Source organism: Serinus canaria, chromosome 2 (genome assembly GCF_022539315.1).
Source record: "Serinus canaria isolate serCan28SL12 chromosome 2, serCan2020, whole genome shotgun sequence".
Taxonomy (NCBI): Eukaryota; Metazoa; Chordata; class Aves; order Passeriformes; family Fringillidae; genus Serinus; species Serinus canaria.
In genome coordinates, this window is record NC_066315.1 from 57,494,569 (window position 1) to 57,517,556 (window position 22,988).

Below are 22,988 nucleotides of genomic sequence, written 5' to 3' on the forward strand. Positions count from 1 at the left end.
GAACATTGTTAAGGAGATCATTCAGAAGACTGTTTCAGACAGTAATCAAGGTGTGTGCTTATTAGCTTGGGAAATCTAACTTTGCAAAACACTTATTAAGAAACACATTAGTCAAACATCCAGTGATACTGACATATCAAAGATACCCCGAAATGAACTTACACATACCACTTCCTAATAATAAAGTGAATTATAAATAAAGCAATTAAATGGAGGAAAAGAACAAAGGCTTGCAAGAAAGTGTTCTGCAGGTCATATGTCAATATTCTGTGACAATGTTCTCAGTGAGGAAGAAAAAGTGAAGAGAATTTCAGTGTGGATAAGTGTCCAGGTGAAATTTTCCTTTTGGAATGCTGCTCATTGTTCACACTTCTAATCAGAATATTGGACTGTAATTCACAGTCCTTTAACTAATACAGTGTTTATTTTAAAACATCATTTAAAAAATAAACAAAGATGCATTATGAAGAAACTCAGTACTGAAACCAAACACAGACCTACAAGCCACTCCTGTAAAGAAAGTGATGTCCTTCCCCTACTTAGCCTTGAACTACCACATCTTCTGAAGGGGCAGAAGCCAGAACAGAGGAAAAATAGAACTACCTTTTCTGCTTATTCTTCAGAAGTATGGAATTCTTCTTATGTCAAAATTAACAGTACTTGCTCTTGGCCTGAGGTGTTTGTCTGAACAAAGTTTCATCAACCAGCTACAGAATACTTTCAACTCACTTTTTTGGTTGATGCACACTAAGAGGACACTAAGACTTATATTTGTGACCATGGATTCCACCAAAGTGTATTCATGATGACACTGACTTTTGTGTTGCATTGCACAATCCCTGAAGTGCCCTGTGTTCTATTCAATTACATCTGAACTGTGGACCCGACCCACCTCATTTGAAGCACTCTCTGACTTGTTTATAAAAATGAAAGCTGATTTTATGGTGTGGAAAATTTCCATACAGCAGAAGTTAAAGGGCAACTGGGATATCAATTTAAACCCAGAGTCAATTTAATTTCAAGCCTCTAACACATTAGAAGCAACAAGTTATTTGCTGCATCAGAAAGCTAAGCCTTTTTCAAGTTTCAAAATAAGGTATGGATTAAGGTAAATTCACAGTTTAAGGATAAAGCTCTAAATGAAACTCTGCTTCTCCCCAATTCTGTTGTGTAATTATCCCCACAAGGAGAATCTGATGCATTTTAGTAAATACAATTCATTTTAATCCCCTTTCTTATGTAATTTAATGGTACATCAGTAGTGTCACTGAATAGTTGCACTGTAGCAGTGGGGCATTTTTTCTCCCTGGACACTGGATAAATAATCTAGAAAAATGTTCAGCTAGTTCAAGGCTTCTTAGCAACAGAGTCAAAAAAGTTTATTCCTTTTAGGGAATTCTGTTACCAGTTTTATCATCTAGGACTGACTAACCGGGAAACCTAAAGCCTCTTGAAAATGTATGCCCAATATTCTGGTACTTGGAATACTATTTTCTTGGCATTTAAAATAGTCAAGTGAAAACAAAGAGAAGGACCCTTTTGTGCTGTAAAAGTTGCAAGGCATTGGACCCCAAATGGTTGAACAGCTCTTCTGCACAAGGAAAATAGAGAAGTGTTTTGTTAATTAAGTCAGAGGGAAATAAAAGATGTTAAGTTGTACAAAGAAAACAGGAAAGAAAGACATTTTCTGAAAGAAGAAAAAACAAGAATAAGTTTACTTCTCAGGATTGATAAGAAGTCTGGTTAAAAAATAAAGGTGATAATATCTTTTAAAATATTACATATGTGTTGATTCTGGGAGAAAAGATCTGGGTCGGTCCTCTGGGCCATCTGCTAGCAGGAAGGAATCTGTTGATTTATTGCTGAGCCGGATTGGAGTGAGCCGTTTGAAGTTGTCTGGAGAATATGGGAGCTGCACTCGGGCCCTTTGTGAGGGTACCACAGTGTCTTCACCAGATAACCATGGTGAGAACTTCATGTAGATGCTTTGGTCATCATCAGCTGAAAATACTGGGTTATCAATTCCTAAAAAGAAATTCACGAGTGACAAAGAAAAGTAATCAAAATTATTTCTTGATAATACAGCAAGATGCTTTATAAAAAGAGAAAGGCTGTTGGAAAAAAGAGGCTGATATGCTGGTATGTGTGTGACGAAGTCAATACACAGACCATCGCACACATATATATATCTTGGTTATAGCTAGTTGTATACTGGATTTCAATAAAGAGAAATATTGGTTGTCACATCAAATGTGCAATTAAGTTAGGGATATCTTGAGACAAAAAATAAAATCAATAAAAGAATTAATCAGTCCTGAAGTGTTAAGCAAGAGGGGGGAAAAAACACAGCATAAATTAACTGCAGAAAATTCAAATCAAATGCATTAAAAAATGTGAAAAAAACCCTGACTTCACCACTCCATAAACAGATGGGTGTGAGGTAGCTATGGCAGGCCATGAAACAGTCGAAAGTAAGATACAGGAGCCTGTTCATACATTATCAAGTTTGACAAGTTTTTACATAAACATTTTGCATCTTACCATCCACTTATTTCTAGGTGTCTTTATACGTACTCAAACATAGAATTAGTCATGAAACAGTGTCAAGCATAAACTGCATTTAAGGGTGTCTGCCACAAGAGTACGGACACAAGTGTTTTTCTTCACTGTAGATACCAGTTACACATGAAGCAAACAGTGGCATACTGAAAAAACTTAAACACAGAAGGGCTAAAGAGAAATACTGAATTTTATAACTCCATAAGTCATATGATATGGTTCCTGTTATATATATTTATAAGCTTCCAATCTAATATTTTAGAGTCTTTCAGGGCTGGAAATCAAGAGCATGGAGTGCTCCAGAAATGCTGCAATCTGCCCTTTTCAGTGACTTCTATAAGCCTGTAAGGATCTGATGGGATTTTGAACATAAAAGTAGAAATCTTGCCTGAAATAAGAACAAAATTTATCACAACAAAGTTCCAATGCAAGTGAAAAATATTTCCAGAAGACTAGTATTGACTGGTCTTGTGAAGTAAGACAACTCTAAAATGACATTTTCTGCTGCTAGAAATAATTAATGGCTTTAAAACCAGTCTAGGTAGTCATGTTCACAACTGTTGTCAGTTTCAAAAGTGGTGCTCTCCATACCTCCAAATATCCAAAAATCTGTATGTTAACATTAAGCAAATGTATTTTCAGACTGAGCACATAAAATCACTCAATCAAAAAAACAAAACAAAACACACAAACAAAACCCAAACAAAAATAAAAAAAAATAAAAAACAAAAAAAAAAAAACAGGCTAACTCATCGGCATTTCTAATAAATTTCATTTTGTTATATTTGAGGGGGAAAAAAATCTTTGTAGGTAATAAATATTTTTACCAGCAGGAGAATCTGAGAAATTTTGTTTCGTCACATTAGCCAGGAAATCAACTCCTTTGCCTAGATGCAATGTCTCATAATCATTATTTTCTTCTGATTCAGAAAACTCCAGATCTAGGGGGAAAGCAAAAAAATGCAATTTCATTAGAGCTTTGTATCAGTTCTGATAGAAATTGCTATTTCCTACTGTTTTAATGCTGTCATGGTTATCAAAAATACATCTTTAACAAGGATTTTCATCACTTGACATGGTCAGCATTAGTATAATGACTAGTTTCAAACCTAATGAGGTCATTGCTGCTTTTACTGCAGTAGAATAAGTTTTACAGTAGCTGCTAAACCACTTGCTAAGTCTGTCTTCCAATTAAACTTTTTTGGTGTTAAGTAGATGATGACATCTCTATGCAGAATTCTTTAATAAGACAATATTGAATGACCTACTAATGAGTATTTGTAAGGCTCTTCCCAAGCAAAGTAGTTCTAGAATATTACACCTGGGGAGACAACTTGTATTGCTCCTCTCAGTCAAGCAAAACTAAGACTCAGTAAATGATTCAAAGAAGGTACATAAGGAAAAATATATTTGCTTGGAGCTACAGAGAAAAGATAAATCCCCCTCTATTTTACTTGAGTTGTCTTTGAGATCAAGGACTTACAGGCATAAACAGAGGGAAGAACACAAATCAAAGTTAATTCAGTGGCTTTTGACCACATTTCAGTTTGAAGTGACACATATAATTTAAAATTATATAACAAGCATGTTAGTACCCATTGCACATGGCAATGTCTGACACCAGTGCCAAAAAAATGGCTAAAACGGGAAAGAATTTTGGGCTTTATATGCAAGACCAGCTTTTGCTAGGGATAGTCCCCAGGCTGGTCAGCTTCCAATTATCCTGATCCATGTGATAGATCTGTTCATGGAGGGTGAAGCAGTGCTGGAACTGACCTCTGACTACATGTTCCTTCCAAAGCTACGCCTTCCTTGAGTTATATCATGCTTGCTTAGCCTCAACTCTGATTCAGACCCTTCTAAAGCAGTGGATTTTAACTCAGATAAGAATGCAATCTCAGCTACTGAATTTTATACGGCTGATATCTTAGGTAGACATATACTGCTGTGATGAAAAAAATTGGCAGCTCTGTGTACCTTATCCAAACAGAAGCTGAAATTTAATTTATATTGTAGCCGCTGCACTGTTTTATTTACAGAATATTAATGTGATACTTTTAAAATGTGAGCAAAAAGGCCAACTAAAATTTTGTTTGTCATCCAGATTCCTAAAAAAACCAACTTCTAAATGCTACATTTAAGCATGAAGTAGATCACCACTCCAAGTTCTGAACTATAACTTGAAGTCCCTTTTTACTGTCAGATTTGCTATGGCATATCACAAAATCTCTTAGTGATGCTTTGCTGGCAATGTAGCTGGTAAAATTCAGTTAATGAAAACAGTCTAAGAATCTTTTTACCTTTTTCCTTCAAAGCAAAATCTTGTACTGGATTTTCTGAAGGAATATTTCCATTTGGTATGACACTGCTATTTCTCTGAAACGAAAGCAAAAAGTGACCAAAAATGCTAATGTCATCAGATAGCACTGGCAGTGTTACCCTTTGAAATGGTGAGTTCAGCAGAAGAAGCCTAAAATTCATTGTAATCTTTGTTTGAGACTCAATAGGGAGGCCACTAATTTCCCACCTATACCTGAAGTGTGTACAGACAGAGAAGAAGAGTCCCAAAGCATAGAGAAGTGCAGAATGTGAGAAGAAGCCCCTAGATTTACCTCCTAGTTTTATCTCTTCTTGCTTAGGTCCTCTAAATTCATTAAGTTCTATAGGACAGAGATAAGTGCAGGACATAGGACCCTTCAGAGTCCTCCCTACCCTTCCCACCCATTAGTTTGTATAATAGGTGGCTACATCTGGGTCCTTGTGAAAGTATTTTTACCCTTTTTTGGCCCCGGTCTCGTTTGTGGATTTTATTGAGCTTCTTGGGATGGTTTATTCCTAGTTTGGTACTCTTGAAAGATTCTAAGCGCTTCCTCATTGTCCTATGGAAAATCTCCTTGTCTTGTTTGTCATCTTCACTGTGCATGATCTCATGTCGACTGTACAGGTGTTTGTGCTGTGGCCAGGAAGGGAAGACAATATTCATTTACTGAGAAATACAGGTGAAAGCCCTGAATCAATGCATTCAGTCAGTGTCACGAAAATGTAAACAACTCCGTAAGAACAAGTGAACTAAAGATTAGCCTGAAGACATTAATGAAACTCCCATTTTTCTTTTTTCTTCATGAAACAAGTCCAGGATTTTTAAGTGTGTAAGAGTGGACTTTCAGTCATTCAAAGTAAGCTTCTCCCCTGTAAGTGTCTGAATCCCTTCAGTTGATACACTTCATTTAATCCTGATCAGAACATTTGCTGGACTCAGTTCTGCATTCCACTGGCCCCAGTAATTTCAAAGGCACTAGTTCTTTTAAAATGCCATGTTCTTAAATGGGAAATCACACAAAGAGCCTATCTTCCTCAAGGGTGCAGATTTTGCAGAGGGTTCTCTCCTTTTGAGTTTCACTCGCAAGTTTTGGTTCCTATTTCCTCTTAGTTTTAGCCTGGAAAACAATCCAATGCTAGCCTCTGGCTCTCACCTCCTGCCTGGGTTTATACAGGTACTGCTGTAGGGTGTGATGAGCAAGAGTATCTTCTGTGTCCCGGATACTTTTCCTTCTCTGCTCTAAAGCTTGCATGTCAAGGCAAACTGGTCCAGCTTTTTCTCTCCTGAAGAAAAACACAAACAGTGGTTTTTAAAATCAGTGATTGCAGAAGAGGAAGAAAAAACAGGAAGACAAGGAATGAAAAGGAGAAAACAAGATGAAGTTAAAAAAAAAAAAAAAAAGGAAGAGTAAGAACTAGTAAGAAACAAATTACAATGACTGAGTAAATGCCTAATGGGAAATGTGAAAAGATCATTGGTTTTTGTCTTTCAGGGGTATGTAGTATTAATTAATTTCACAGTGTACATGACGCATGGTCTGTTCAGTTAACGAAGTTAACTGAAGGGGCAATTTTTTTCAGTTAACGAAGTTAACGAAGGGGCAATTTTTTTCCTTGCCTCTCTCCTTATTTTTTCTGGAGCAAACACAGAAATAACATCTAGCCCTGTATATAACAGTTGATGAACCAAAGGCAAATGAACCAACTCTAATGTGGATGTCTGCTTCGTACTACCAGACTTTACCGAAAAAACTGTGTGTAAAATATGACATTATAAATACATATACACCCATTTTCTGTGGGAGAAAATATTAATAAAGTTCAAAAAAGTAGTGACTGAAGCCCCTGTAGTTTGCATTTTTCAATTTTTTTAGCAGTGTTTCAATTTCCTCTCACACACCACCTTGTCAGACCACATTACTTACAATAAATAAGAGACAGAGCTTTCCACAGTGCTTGGGAGTGGAGTGCTGAAATCCACATTTACCATGTTGTCTGTACTTGGAGAACGTATAAATGCCAGCGAACCTCTACGTTCTCCCTGGTCATGGAAAGAAACAAGACATATTACAGCTGTAAAAACCTAGGACAAAATGCATATCAGAGTACAGATAATTTGTGAGACTATGGAAATGGCACAAGAAGCATTGGAGGAGTTGTATCTAGGTGACAAATAAAAACCATTTTTAGGTTTTATGGTTTCTTTGCATTGAGTGACATTATCCCAACAAATGAAGCAAAGAGAAAATCTACTCCACTTTTAGAAATTGATTTTGAAAAGTGAATGATTTCCTGTGCCTCAATAGATTTGCAACTTTACTTTGTACAATGCTGCAAGCCAAGAGCATAGGAACATAGATAAGGATGTTTTATGCTTCAACACATCAACCCATTATCAGAAGCATTTTTAAAGACACAACATTAAGTTTTTTGTTCTCTACCAGACTGGAAGCAGCAAATATTAAGTGGTGATAGAAGTCTACACAACTATTAAAAAGAGCTTATGACATGAAAACATGAGATATTGAAGAGATGAGATTTTTTTCCGTTTTAAAACTGATGTCACAGAAATGAACTGCTGGAAAAGCTCAGTTTTATGTCTTCATACTTTTGCCTACACCTTAAGTAATCTCTTGTTTAGCTAAAAGGTATCTGTTGGGTGACATTGTGGTTACACAGGCTGAAAATGTCTATGCTTTTGAATCAGTGGAGTGAAATCACATAGCAGGTCTATAGATTTTAAGCAGTAATAATCAAGAAAAATCACCTCCCTTGCAGAACAGAGATTTTATCTACATTTCTCTAACTTTAACTGTCCTGTGTTCCCTCTACATTTTCATATTCATGGAGCAAACAAAAAAAAAGTTTTCTTTTGATGTGGTAACCCACATACATCACAGTATGTGGGTTACCAATGGCATTAAGAAGTACACTGGGGCTCTGCAGGCAGAAAAGGTTAATAAAATTGAATTTTGGGAGAATGTTGCCCCATCCATTTTCTTAAGTGAATCTGACTTTCTTTTCAAATCAAGATTAATGTTTCATACATACATCATACCATATCAGTAGTGAAGGTATTTTAGCCAGAACAAGTTATGAACCATGAGTATTTCAAGTCACTTCCCTCCAGTTGCTCTGGGTTTTTTTCATTTTTCTTGGCTTAGGTTCTCCCCTCTCAACTGTAAGAAATTTACTTAAATAGAGACTTAACTCTCTCAATTCTTATTTATTATATAGATGCACCACAGCAGCAGAGTTGAAAAAAGGAAAAGAGCTTACTTGCAAGGAACTGAAGAGTATAAAAATAATTTTTAAACTCTTCAGTTTCTTGCAAGTAAGAAGAGAGTGAGTAGCTGTGGGGAAGCAGGTCTTTACTTGTCCTGAAAGAAATAACTTCAGTTTCAATGTCAGCTTGTAATTCAGAGATATTTAGTTCAAAGATATATTTGCAAAGTTAAGTTTTCTTGTAATACATTCTTTTGATACACTGTTTTAACAACTTTTTAGTTGTTAAAAGTGAGAAAGTGAAATTACTTTAGGATTCACAGCTCATAATTAATTTCTGCTGGAAGAAAACGTGTTGCAAAACTTCTGTAGAACTTGGAGAACTTTTAATTTCTTTTTCTATTATTATCAGATCAGTAGACATTTACCCAACAAAATTTTTCTTTAACAATATACACAAATAGGATTTGGACTAAGGTAACAAAAAGCAGTTCCCTTGTGTTTCATCTCCTAAAAAATGAGTAATCTAACTTTTAGAAATCTGTCTTTACTATATGGGATCAAAGACATTATTTGATAAAAATTCTGATTCTAAATCTGCATGTGTTGGTGATCTATAAAGCCCTTTGCATTTGTTAAAGAGAAGAAACACTGTACTGAATCTACTGAACAGATTGAGCAATCAATCTGAACATGAGTTTTGTGGTCGTCCACCTCAAAGTCATTATCCAACTTTCTTCCTCTGAGGTGTGACCCAGAAAGAATCACAGGAAAGAAAACTAGTTCTTGAGTTCAGATGGTCTAAAAACCAAATGGATAGTTTACAAAATCTCAAAAGGAAGAATTTGCTTGTCTTGTTGAACTAGTCTCCATCTTCCATAATTTCTGAATTTCATCCTGTTTTCTGAATTCATTCTCCAAAATTATATGTTTCATTTGAAGAAAACTGCCTGGCTATAGCTCATTAAAAAAAAAAAAAAAAAAAAGAAAAAAGAGCTTAGAAGTAGTAGTAGTATCAATGATACTAGTTCTTGCAACGTCTCCTGTTGCAAGTCTTAAGTTTCCCTAACTTCACAATTCTTTGATTGCAGTTGATATTTGTAGATGATTTTACCCTAATTACTGAATTCTGGGGGTTATGATTCCATTGAATTAAAGTTACCCTTTTTTCTTTCTTTTTTTTTTTTTTTTTTTTTTTTTTTTTTTTTTTTTTTTTTTTTGGTGCATATTACAGTGATCTGGCAGATTGAGATTAGCAGTCCCACACTTTGGCCACATATGCACATCATGTGAGAAGTGAGCTTCTTCAAATCAGATTTGTGATCACATAGAACCACTATTGGGGTTGTTGACACATTTAGAAAGACAACATCCCTGTCGACACATTTAGAAAGACAACATCCCTTCAGAATTACAGTATTTTTTTCATGTAATGAATATAGAAACAAAGATATTCAGTAAAATGCAACAGAAATGTACACTGAAGTACAATACACTAGCATTTGACAATCAGGCACAATATTGAGAACTACAGCTCCTCAAAACAGCAATACTGATACTTAAAACACATTAAAGAAATAAATAAAAGCAGAGCTGAGATGGAAATAGTTTTCCTTTAGGCATCTCCTGCAATAGATCAACTTTAGGTTATAGTACAAAATTTAAAAAAACAAATTCCAAATGACGCTATAATATGTCAACAAGTGTTCATAAGTACCTCAGCCACATAGCTAATTGCATCCTTCAAGTTGAGCTCATGGAAAACATTAAGGATTTGGTCCCTTGATTTTTGAGCAGACCTTCTCATCAGTATTTTTCTGAGGTATTTCCTATCAAAATTGGACCACCTGATAATTTAAACAAACTGTGTTAATGGCATCAAGCAATTTTAGTTTCAAAGCATTTTTAATTTAGTATAAATTATATTTTTTTTTAGCTAAACACTTTGAAAAAAAGAGTGAACAGTGGAATGTGAGGGGTTTGTGTCTTGAAGCTTTTCAATTAGAATGTAAAGAAGGTCAAGGAAAAGCCTGCTACATACTTACACAGCTGTCACAAAGCATTTAATCAGTTCACTTACCCAACACTACTAGAAGAGTGCTGTGATTACAGTATCCCATTTCGGAGTCATTAGCACATTTTATACTTTGGGATATTATGCTACCTTATTTTTCTACTTCTTGATTACGTTAAATTTTCTTCCCTTGTTGAGAAAGTAATCTGCTTTTCTCCAGGTGTATTGTAAGACAGCCAGACCATCAGTTTAGAATGACAGTGCCCTTCCAGAAGCTCTACCAGAGGGCCTTATTCATGCCACTGATGTGCTTTGCTCTGGGGGTAGCAGCCGTGTGTATTTTCAATGATTAACACTTCCAAGATTGTCTGAGAGTAGAATATCTGCCCTGTCATGTTTAGGGTCCAAAAGATTAAAAGCTGTTGTACTTTCTTCTAACTTCCTCAACACTTCATCTAAAGGGCATGAGGCAGCTTTGGAGACTACTGCTCACAATTACTCTATCCATCTCACCCAATGGCCATTTTGAGTTTACAGTTTTTGATTCAGATTGCTTAAACCTTTTTGTGTTATATATTATTCACATAATTAATGGCTATTCCTCTTCTCTGGCCAGAACATCTGACCAGAAGGTTCTAATTCAGGTTTCCACACCTAAACCCATCGGTGAGGATGCTAGGGGTTGCCATTTCTTTATGGAAGCAGCACTTCCATGTACGTTGAGTCCAAAAGGCCAGCTTAAGATGGTCTCATTCAAAATACATTGGTCATCATAACCATGAATCTACATTAAGCTATTCCTTCTGTTCTTACTCCAGGGGATTACTTTCTGACGTGCAAGAGGTCACATGCTAATCTGCCACTTTTTAAAAATACAGCTCTATCTTTGAGGTAATATAGCAAAACTGGAGACATATTTGCCTATATTATATATAGCCTACTGAAATTTATTCCCAAAAAGTAAAATACAATCTTAGACCAAAATAAAGAAGATTTATTCTCTCTGTAGTGCCTCAGGAAAATTTTTTATTGCATAAATAAATGAAGAGTAAAAGGCAAGGAAGGAGATTGTCTCTATAACTGGATGCAGGTGAGCAATTCTGCTTGAGTTCCAGTACAAACATGCTTCAGCCTAAGAATTGTATTGTTTTGCATGATAATGTTAAACCTAAGCTAGCAGACTCAGCTTCTTAAAAAGCATTAGGGGTGTGCTCTGCAGAAAGCTAACAGAACCACATAGCTTTTGGATTGGAATTGTCATGTGGAGTCAGCAAAAGGTTAGCAGGTCAAAACTGTGACTGTTTGCACCTATGAAATGACCTGACTCCAGGGAGAAACAACTCGAAATAACAGTCTTAAGGATGTCCAGATTTAATGTCCTTTTTACCACATTTATTCATCTAGGTATGGAAGTGTGTCCATCACAAGGGTAAATCTTCACATGTACTTTAAAAGTAATGGTGTATCTTTCAGCTGAGTGATTCTGTTTCTGGATGAATCAACTATAAACAGAGGAGATGGTTCACTATTGGTTTCAGACTAATAGGGTGAAACTGTCAGAGCAATTTCAGAGAACCCTCTGCCATAACTTTCACAGGTGTTAAACACATCCTTGTAGAGACAGGATAAACAGCTAGCATAGTTGTACCTGAACTTTTTTAGCGCCTCCACACATAGTGTTCATGAAATGTAGTAGTACCAAGAAAAACCAACATTAACATTCTAGATGAAAACTTCTGCAAATAGTCAGTTCTCTAATCTTGAGAGAATGACATCTGTATGTGAACTGAAGCACCTACAGTGCTTACTAAGGCATAACCTAAACTGTGGAAGAGAAAGGAAAGTTTCTAGTTGTAAGGGGACAAAAATAAACTCAATGTTTTGACATTTGCTGTATTTCCAGTATTTTCAGTATGCAACCTCTTTAACTACATTTAGCATCCTTACTTTCCCTAAGCTCACAGGTGTAAAAAGTTATAATGTACAGATATTTCCTAGCAGTATTTCCAGATTCTAAATTGGTTACTACTTACTTGTCTCTCAGATAATGATGCCCTATTTGTCCAGAAATATCTTCTATAGCAGAAAGAATGTGATCAAAGGCCTAGGAAAGTGAGAGTGGAATTAATATCTTTACAGAAATAAACAAAGCATAATTAGAAAATAGCTCAATTTATTTCAAGTTGTACCAGGTGACTATGCAGAATAATTTTTTGGCTGTTATAAAATTTTTCCCTTTTTACAGAAGTACTAACTACTATAAGCTTTCCTTCAAAGGTTCTGAACTTTCTAACCAGTTCTTCATAAATTCACTAAATGTTCTTGAATTACAAGGGTCTCAATGAGAAGGTACTTAAACCCCCATTTTAACATTCAATTTTAAAACTTTTATGGACTCATTTTACCATCTCCTTTTCTGCCCTATTAAGTACATCTGCCACTATTAGTGTAGGTGATTATTTCAGTTGAGCAGTTTCCGCAGTAATTCTTTTTAGATGTTTCAGGAGTTCATACTCCCCTCAGAGTAGAAGTAGGTACCATTCTTTTAATATCTAGGGCAAAATTTCATACTGAGTATATTATCTGGCTGATAGAAATCTGGAGGCTTATAACTCTTGATTCAAACCAAGGCAGCTGCAGGTACAATTTGGCCTTTTTCTGTGTATGGTTATTAACATTTCACTCTGGACGTTGGAATGATTACTGCAGAATATACAGGTGCTAGGTTTGAAACAGCAGGACTGACATTTGGCACTGGTGAGCCTGTATCTCTAGACCTGTGTCCAGTTCTGGGCCCCTCCCTTCAGAAAGGACATTGAGGTGCTGGAGCATGTCCAAAGAAGGGCAACAAAGCTGGGGAAAGGTCTGGAACACAAGTCCTGTGGGGAGCACCTGGGGGAGCTGAGGTTGTTAAACCTGGAGAAAAGGAGGCTCACTCTCTATAACTACCTGGAAGGATGTTGTGGGCAGGTGGGTGTTGGCCTCTTCTACCATGTCTCAAGTGAAAGGACCAGAGGAAATGGTCCTCAGTTGTGCCAGGGGAAGTTCAGATTAGATTTCAGAAAACAAAGTTTTCCCTGAAACAGTGGTAAGCACTGGAATAATTTGCCCAGGAAGGTGGTGGAGTCACTGTCTCTGGAAGTGTTCAAGAGCTGTCTGGGTGTGCTATTGGGGGATATGATTTAGGGGTGACTATCGTGGTGATGTGTTGATGGTTGGACAGGATGTTCTTGAAGATCTCTTCCAACCTTGATGATTTTGTGATGTCTTATAGTCTTCCATCCTTTAACCTATATTTATATTGAAAAGTTATGTTTTCTTTTACTTAATGGAAACTTTATAATGTGGTGTGAAAGTCAATTGGAAGAGTTTGTGTTTCAAAATATTCTAAAAGGGTAAAGAAATCCTGGGACACAACACTCACACTGAATTGAAACTGTTGTCATTAGTATGGAATTTCAGTATGTAATTTTTCTGTACTGGGCAGCAGAGTATTTTTCCATGTGATATGCAAGCTACAAAGCCTGCTTTCCTACCTTTTCCCAAAATTAAGTTTCTGAGAAGGAAAATAAAAATTTTTGGACATGCTTTGCCCTAGCAATTATCAATCATCCTCCTCTTTTAGATGAAGACAAAGAAGCATATTCCATCTGTGCTGTTTCCCCAGGACTCCCAGCCCCTTTGAATTCTCAAGTGAAAGACCAGAACTTTCATATGAAAATCTTCTCACAGGACTCCAACCAAAGAGAAACAGCAGCCTACAAATAACTTTTGAAATGTTTGAAGGATTTTGCTCTTGAAATTTGATAGCCCACTCCCTTACAAAGAAAAGACATTTTCATAACAAGTTTTTTTTCTCCTAAGGTGCTCTGTAAAAATGCAGAAGATACCATGAGGTTTTTTTCTAAATATCTTACTCTGCCATGAAGTTTCTCATTCAGTTTTGGTTCTCTGTGTTCAGTTTTCTTCACTTTCAGCCACTGTACCAAAGGTTTGATAGTCAGTCCCTAAGGATTGAAACATGACAATAAATGCTTGGAAGTCCTCTTAGACTGGGTAAACAGAAATAAAGCACATTTGTGTTTTATTTAGTGGTTTTCATGCTTTCTTAGTTGATTTCTATTCCTTCTAGAAGATAAAATAATACAGTACCCTCAGCTCCTATTATAAAGGTTAGAAAAGTCAACAGTGGAAAAATATATAATCTATAGGAAAAATATGGTAGTGGAAGAAGTGTTTCCTATGCCACTGAATGTGGAATTTTCTCCACAAATCAGGAATTTGTGAACACAAATAAACTTTCTGTAATGCAGTTTAGAAAATATTGTAAGCTGCTATCTACTGACGTATTTTCATTTAAATTACTTTTTTTTTCATCCAGAAAGTGCTATTTTGTTTGGATGTTAAATACTTCCTTGTCCCACTGCTTGCTGCTATATTTTAAAACAAGGACTGAAACTCAGGTAGATCAGCTTAATGACTGTATCTGCCCATTAAAAGCACTGTTCCCTATAGTTATTCACATGAGGTGAAGGATGTTTAATCAGATATTAACTTGGCACTATTAATACCAAGCAGCTAAGACTGAACAATTTTTAGCGCAGAGGAAATTGTGTTTTGCCCCATGTGGTCCCACATGAAAACATAAAATAGGATCTTTGTTACTAAAATTACAAATTCAATTATGTTTTCAGTTCAGTGAAACAATATGCAACCTTCAGCTGAGAACTGCTTTAAGCATTCAGTACATTTGGGGGACTCCTTCTCCTTGCAAGAAGCATGCTTGAGAAATTAAATTACCTGGAATATAACAGTAAAAAACACAACAATGATAGTTGTGCTGACAAACAGCTTTCTTTCTCTCACTTTATGCTCCTCCAGAAGCGCAACAAGAGCAAAAGCAACTGCTCCTCGTAGTCCACCGTAGGACATCACCACCTGGTCTATTATCTCCAGCTGGACAGTTCTGTAGCGGTTGAGAATCCACGTCTGTATAATGACACCTGTAACAAACAAATGTCAGCATGTCTAGAAATACCCTTACTGAACATCAATATCCCAGCTGTGAGTAAGAGAAATGGTGCCACCAGACTGCCTTTATAACAATCTTCACCATCTACTTCCCCCCTCTTATCACTGTGTGGCCCACTTGGTGCCTTCTCATTACATCAAGCCGAAGGAATTAGGTGAAGCCACTTCTGTGAGCCAGCAGCTCTTCTGAGAGTGCTGGCCTCTGGCACAGGCACTCCAGGGAAGGTTCTGCCATGTGCTGACCTTGGAAATACATTAAGAAAGAATAGGTTTTGTAGCACTGTAACCAGTGATATGCACAGGGTCAGTTAACAGAAACAGGTTAAAACAGCAGTGATTTAGGGAGTAAGCGTTGTACCCTTTGCAAATCACTGAAAATTACATTTAAGTCATTATCTTATGACGGGTTGTTTAGTTATGCTGACACTGTCTCCAGACCTACAGGTGAGATGCTGCCTGCTGCAGGAGACCTAAGGCTCTAGCTATCTCAATGAACTCCCACCATACAGAGGGAAAACAGCTTCACCACTCATGTGACTGCTATGGCATGTGTTTCCCACTGCTGCAGGCCAGGGCTGTTAACCAGTGCAAAACAGTTTCTTCTCTTTTTAAAGAACTTTGAACTTGTGCCAAGAGAAGTGTATTGTCACTGTAAGGAGGGCCTCCGGAGGAGGGGACCTTGGAAATTCTACCAATCTGACTCCTCCAGAGAATGAGAACTTCAATTATGTAAGGCCCAATATCATCTGGTATTTGGTAATTTGTGAATGTCTAAGATCAATTACTTTAGTGGGTGCTTATTGTTATTGCTGAATATTTACTATTTACTTATCATCACATCTATTACAGGATCGTTAACCACTCATTTGAGGAATACAAAAATGTCAAAGACAAGACCAGGAAAACTCTTTTAAAACACCTCAGGCACATTTGCAGTTACTGAAAGGCAGCTAAATGAACAATGCTTGCAGAATATTTAGAAAATGAGGGCAAGGTGGTAGCACTTCATTCAGCTCAGGAGTAAGAATAAGAGCACAGAATAAGAGCACAGAATCTAGGAAAACTGCCAGCTAGATAGATGTGTGACCTGTCATTTGAATTTAAGTCAAGACAAACAGGCAAATAAGCTGGTTTCATTTATTCCCAGGGGTAAGTACATACACCAAATTCCCATGTGTGTTACTCTCAACAAGTATTTCATTCTACAACTCTTTTGCTATTTTAGCAAAACTACAGCTGAACTATGTAGCTGGGCAAATCATCGTTGGTATTTTGAAATGTTTGCAAACTTATATAAACCCAGTAAATTAACAGTAGGTAATCTCTACTGCCACAGCCTTATTTACTCAGTTTTTCATCAGTTTCTGAGAATTATTTCTTAAGCCAGAGAAACTGCAGTGTAATTCTGTATGGTCTGATATCACTGTGTGTCCAAAGCCTGAAGTCAACCATAACATTAGCTTAAGACAATCTCTTTAGTGCCAAATTGAAAGAGCTGAAGAAAAGATACAGCTAACAAGAGTCACTTCTTTTGTTAGGCTGCAAGTTAAAGAACAAAGTCAATTTTACTGGGAGATTTTGCCAGTACCATTTGCTGGGTCAACAAAGGTTAGCCACTGAATGATTCGTGTTAACTGCTGGGCTACTCATGTTCTCAACCATCATCAGAAATTAAATCCTGCTGTATTTTCAGCATATGACAGAACTTACTGTAGAGCTTATTCTACTACTCTAATCCAAATCCAACAACAAATTCAACTAAAATAAATGGAATGTTTTAAAAGGAGCAAACCTAGAACTCAAAATATTTTTTGGGGAGAGGGCTAAAGAATATGTGATTGCATCAGCAGTACAATGCAAGAACAGGAAGGTCACTCTCTTACCAATGACTCTATATACTGAGATAAAGAGCAGAGTCAACAGAATAAAAGCCGTATTCCAATCCCAGATTTCTGGATCCACAGCTGAAATACCCAGGAACATGAAGATAATAGTTTCTGCTCCACTGGCTAGCATTTTCATAGTATATCTTACAGTTGTAGAAGACTGTTCAGATATGTTAGCTGTAACATATTTCTGACAGCAAATGCCACAGAAGGTTATCCTAGAAAAAGAAGCAATTGTTCAGAAAATATATGTTGCAACATTTAATATTATTTCCATCCATCTGTCACATAGTGATAAAAACTCACTATTAATTCCCAAGAAAAGATACATTCATGAGTACTTGTGGAGTCTACCCTTGGTAAAAAGCATATCTCAAACATACATGATGGTGTGACCTCAAGTGGAGTGAACAGGATTTCATTAGAACATAACAGCATGTAATTCTCTTCAGATTACCATACTGCTTTCAATGCAAATTTCTAAGCCTTGTTTACGTTAGACATAATCTTAAACTAATGATCTGTTTGCAGAAAGATTTTCAGAACTTGAATACACCTACTATATCATTTACAAACATGACAAGGAAAACTGGGAAGAATAGTATGCTGAGAATAAGTGGAGACTAATAGAAGACCACAGACGTACTCAAGCCAAAACAGGCAACATTCAGGCAAACCTTAATGGCCAGCCAAGACAGAGAGAGAGAACAGAGAATAGTGACATTTACAGAGTGCCTTAGAAAAATATTGCTTTAGTTTCAAGTTATAGGGAAATATGTCAGCACAAATGGACAACTGTTAAGTTTGAAGTATTATTAATAACAGAGAGGAAAGAGTCATGTCTGTATTTTGCAAAGAGTTCTCATGTTGCTCAGCAGATACAGGAAAACTTGCATTCCTTTTCAAGGCTGAATGACAGGATTGGCAAACTATAATCTAGTGCAGTGTGAACATAATATTATCCAGCATAAACTTAATGAGTGTTGTAGTCTATAGTTGTCCAATATAATTTAGGTTTTCCTTTCAATGTTTTTAAAAACCATATTCCCTTCTCATCCCCTTTGTAGGCAGTAATAAAAAGAGACTCACGCTAAGATGGCAGAAAGAGAAAGCATCTCTGCTGTGAGGTAGGACAGGTAGGAAATGATAAACACAAATCCAGGTTCAATGATCCTCACGTGCTTGGTGAAACGACTGACCAATGAGAGCAGGAATGCAAAGAAAATGCCAACCAGTGTCCCACCAAGGCTCACCACGAAGAATGACACTGAAAAACAAAACACCTAACACAACTTAAACCATAGAAATATAATGGTTTGAACTAGTTCTCTTCCACAGAGAGGACAGCAAATGGCCAGTAAATCACAGAAAAATTTGGAGGACACATCAAATTCATTTCTAGGCTCAAGGCTTTTGAGCATTTGGTACGTGAATGTAGAATTCTGTAGAAAAACAAGGCTACTTCTGTTAAGCCTCAGCATTTTACTTTCAAACCCACTGCATTTCTTTATGCTATTTTTTCCCATGATCTGTAAACAATTGATTTTACAAAAACATTTTGTAGACTATGACAAAGTCGCTATTTCAACATTTATTCATAAGATCATTTCATTTCATGCAATGCTTGGAATAGGAAATAGTGAATAATTTTTCAGGGAAAATTTCTTGATAGTTACTGGCAAACATTGCCTGATGGTGATCAGTGATAGGGAGTGGCAATGTCTGCATGCAGTATGAACTTTCCTGCAATGCAGGGAGAGCATAGGCTGAAATTAGGGAAATGCTCTTAAATACAAAGAAAATATATATAGCTGTCAGGTTTGGTGTTCTCAACAAATGAACTCCAGACCTGTTGAGTCTCCTCAAAAGAAAACAGATCTGATTAAGTTTCCCAAATATTCAGGAATGTTTATTTATTTATTTTCTTAAGACATTTGCCATAAAAGTATGTGAATATGAGTAATAATGAAAAGGGCTGAAAATAACAGTTACCAATAGCATAATAGTAATATTTTGTTTAAAATACTGCATATATATACCAATTGTGTGATACAGAATTCACTTCTACGCACCTATGCCTTTGAGACATTCAATCCCCGTCACATTCGTTGGACCTATCGCAACAAAAGAGTCAAACACATTGTACAGCACCTGGAAAGAAAAGTAGACTAATTTAATAATTGCTCCTGAATTGAGCCTATTAAAATAATTTCCTTAGGGGCCTCAACATTATGAAGTCTGAAATTGAGTTTGACTGAAGGAAATTCTGTCTCAAGGGAGAATTTAATATTTTCTCTAAATAAAAGAAATGCAGTAGGCCAAGAAAAAACAATTTTTTAGATAAAAAAATAACACCTCACAGCACATTTCTCCCTTCAATATGTCCCCTATGTATAAGAAGCATTGTTACATATAGGTGTTTTTTCTAAAGCACTCCTCACTGAAAAATCCAGGTATTTGAAAGATTCATTTACTCACATGTATAAGATAAATAAGATATTTAATAAGACAATAATAAGATGCTAATAATAAGTTACTGAATTTATATATGTTGAATACGTTGAACATAAAAGAGAATATAATGATTGTGCTGAAACTTTTTAAATAATTGACTAACAGTGATTGAGCTGAAAGTAATGAATTCACCTTATCCATACCTGTGCCTAAGGAGGTTTACCTGAGTATCATTTTTGAGACATACCAATTTAATCTGCTCTTAGTTTCTCCAGTGGTGAATGAGGACTTTACTATGGATTTCTCAACGTTCCTTGTTGCAGCTAAACTTGATAATTCTTATCGTCTTCACCCAGTCATGGGGTACAGGTTACTTTTCTTCTATAAAAGTAGTCTTTTACATATTTATGTTTAAAGAAAGCTATACCATCCACTTTTTTCTGTCTTCCAGTCTTTCATTTTTCAAAGTAGTGACTCCACTGTTTCAAATTTCCCCATAGGCTGTGCTTTCTACTTCTGGACCATACTTGCTTTTCTGTTTTTTCATCAATGAACAATCAAACTTTCTTTTATTTGTAGACTGTTTGTGTTCATTTCACAGTAACAAAATCTCCTTTCCTTTTGAAAGCCAGTGATGTTGATACTTGAGTTCATCAGCATTTATTTTTATATTTGTTTCTGGTAATACCCCAGAAGTACTAATGATACCAATATCCAGGGGCAATTAGGTTTCTCTGGAAGCCATACTGTCAGCTTCAAGCTCATGTCAACAGTTAGGCTGCTGCCAATGACCTTGAAGTGCTTTGTTTTCTTGGCTGCAAAAAGTTAAGTCACTAAGCCTCATGAACACGTCTTACTCTCCCTTGCAGAGGGAGCAGGAATTGTAAATGATCCAAAAGTGAACTGAAGCTGCCCAGCAACTTGGTTGCAAAGCATCTTTCTGCCTTAGGACTTCCTGATCCCTCACCACTAGCTCTGAACTACAAAATTATTGACAATTTTATTCAGGGAAAAAAAATTATGTGAAAAGGTGTTTTAATCAAAAAAAAAATAAAAAAAAATCAGTAGAAATCTGGGATTCTGCCATGTCTATTAAAGCCTGTTTAAATTTTAAAAATAATGTTTGGGCTTTTTTTTAATAAATCAGAAACTTTCTAAAATGTCACTCTTTTTTTTTTTTCCAAATTGGCTCTTTATCCTATATCTGCTTGATAAACATCAAAGTAAAACTAAGGGAGCAGGCATAAACACTTTGAAGAGTATTCTCTCTCTCACTGGCTGAAGTATGCATATAAATTATGGGCATAACACAAATATAGAGAAAAATGTATGCGCATTAAAAATAACAGCAAAGGAAGGCTTAAAATCCCTGAAACTGATTTCATTAAGTCATGAAAGCCCTACTTAAACAGCAAAGGCAAATAAAATATGCACCCTTGAAACTTCATTTGGAGTGTCTAACCCAGGACTGTGAGTTCTATGTCACTTACCAGCTCCAAATAGCTTTCATGCTCAAATATCTGATGTTTGTAAGCAAGACTTAGAAAACACCATGAGCTGCACTGCAGTAGCCCATGAGTAGATACACACAGAGAGTATAGTGTTTCTTTAAAGGGGAAAATGCACTTCAGAAGAAATCCCCTTGAGTTAGGTTGACTTTGGGATATATAATTTGCTTACCACAGTTACAGCATCATTCAGAAGTGATTCTCCAAAAACAATGATGAATAGAACCTCATTGACATGGACTTCTTCAAACACTGCCAGAACAGCCACAGGATCCACAGCGGCAATTAAGCTGCCAAAGAGGAGGAAGTCCAGCAGCCCAGATTGCAGTTCACCTTCCAAAACAAAGCAAAAAAAAAAATATAAGCAGAATAATCTCTGTATTATCAATAGCAATGACAGACTGGGATATTAGAGATAATGCCAAATACTGGAAAATGGAGATGCCAAGGTATCAACTTGAAAGCATGTTACAGTGACCACTTAAAAAGTTCTGCGCTGAGTCATGTTGTGTCCTACAAGTTTTGTTGGATTCAGCATTAGCCCACGTGGATCAAAGTTACTTCTGGGAGCAGGACCAGTTACTGGCCTGTTCTTGTGACAAGACAGTTCCAGATCTAAACTAGCTTTCTATTTGTGTGTGGCATGTTTTGTCTAACTTGACCAGATTATCCCAGGATAACTTGAGAACTCACAAGATGTTAAGAGGACCATACCAGCATTTCTGAAGTAAATGTTCCAAAATATTTCATGTTACAGGTCAAATCTGACTTTTGGTCAGTAAGAACTGCTACAGTAGTGTTTAACTGCACTCAGTACAAATGAAAACCAATTGTGGCCTCCTTACTCACTGATAGGTGTGGTTAAGCTACTTGTTCCCAAATTAGGATTCATGAGGCTGTTAAATTGTCTGCAAGTGGACCGTAAAAATAGATGAAGGACCAAAATGTACCTCAACATGTTTGTGTTGTAGCCCCTAAGGAATTTTGGCAATGATTTCAAAAGTTTTGAAGGTACAAAACTCTGGTGACAGTGTAACCCAGTATTTTTTTTAACCTGCTTTTAGTTATTAATGTTATTTTGTTCAGTTATGCAAACAGACCAAAACAAGCATTCACTGTCATTATAAATGTAGCAGAAAAAGAAAAGTAGCATAGCCACAAAAAATGCTTTGCTCAGCTTCCAAAATACCTAGCAAAATCTACCTCCTTCATGAAATCAAAAGTGGAAACCTAGTCCTTTTTTTCTAGGGAAAAGATTTCTGACCAGTAAAATTCCCTTTGTGTTCATTAATGGATGGAGGAAGCAAGGTTTACAAAGAAGTGATGTTGCTAAAAATTTTATGAGGAAGAGCCAAGAAGGAACAGGTTGAGAATTCATTCATTAAAACACAATGCAGAGGCCCATGCCCAAAATTATCAGATATGATTTCTACAGGTAAAGAAGAAATTTGTCTAATTAAATGGTTTTGAAGGATGAGTCAGACAATGACAGTCAGTAGCCATAGCCACAGGATCAATAGTGCCTGTAAGGTACTTCCAGAACAATATGGCCACCCCTCTAGAAAGAACACTGAAAGGTAATTTTTCAAATTCAAAATGGTTTGTGCTTAGAATGTAAATGAAACAGAAACCAGATTCCAAATAGTTTTGATACAAAATGCATAGGCTTATTTACTCAAGAAAAGGATACTTATATGGGCAGTCAGAGGCAGGAGTAAACAACAACCTGTTATATGTGACAGTGGCCAATATTCTGGTGGAGCTGCAGATGTATATATTCTCTTAGCTACTATCTGCCAGTCAGAATATCTACAAGGTTTCCATACAGTTTGTAGGGATCTTGGTAAGGCCCTGAAAACAGAAACTCATAGCTTGCACAGATGTATAACTACCTTATTTTTTCAAGAAGATAAATAGTCTTGCTCACACTTGGACCTATGGGGCTGTGAACAGGGACTGAGCCTATCAGTTTTAGCGTGCGAGTGGGATTGA

At 36.4% G+C, this 22,988-nt stretch overlaps 1 protein-coding gene across 1 annotated transcript in view; it reads right to left on the minus strand.

Moving 5' to 3' along the window:
- Positions 1-1,777: 1,777 nt before the first annotated feature.
- SLC9A3 (solute carrier family 9 member A3) overlaps positions 1,778-22,988 on the minus strand; it is a 49,026-nt gene continuing 27,815 nt past the window's right edge. Inside the window, exons 3-16 of the mRNA XM_009093874.2 lie at positions 21,169-21,329; positions 19,107-19,185; positions 18,124-18,301; positions 17,032-17,252; positions 14,918-15,120; positions 14,035-14,124; positions 12,151-12,221; positions 9,821-9,950; positions 6,804-6,919; positions 6,033-6,162; positions 5,336-5,512; positions 4,860-4,935; positions 3,387-3,500; positions 1,778-2,025 (exon numbers count right to left, since the gene is read on the minus strand). Coding sequence (XP_009092122.1) covers positions 1,778-2,025; positions 3,387-3,500; positions 4,860-4,935; positions 5,336-5,512; positions 6,033-6,162; positions 6,804-6,919; positions 9,821-9,950; positions 12,151-12,221; positions 14,035-14,124; positions 14,918-15,120; positions 17,032-17,252; positions 18,124-18,301; positions 19,107-19,185; positions 21,169-21,329 — 1,994 coding nt within the window. The remainder of the gene's footprint in view (positions 2,026-3,386; positions 3,501-4,859; positions 4,936-5,335; positions 5,513-6,032; positions 6,163-6,803; positions 6,920-9,820; positions 9,951-12,150; positions 12,222-14,034; positions 14,125-14,917; positions 15,121-17,031; positions 17,253-18,123; positions 18,302-19,106; positions 19,186-21,168; positions 21,330-22,988) is intronic.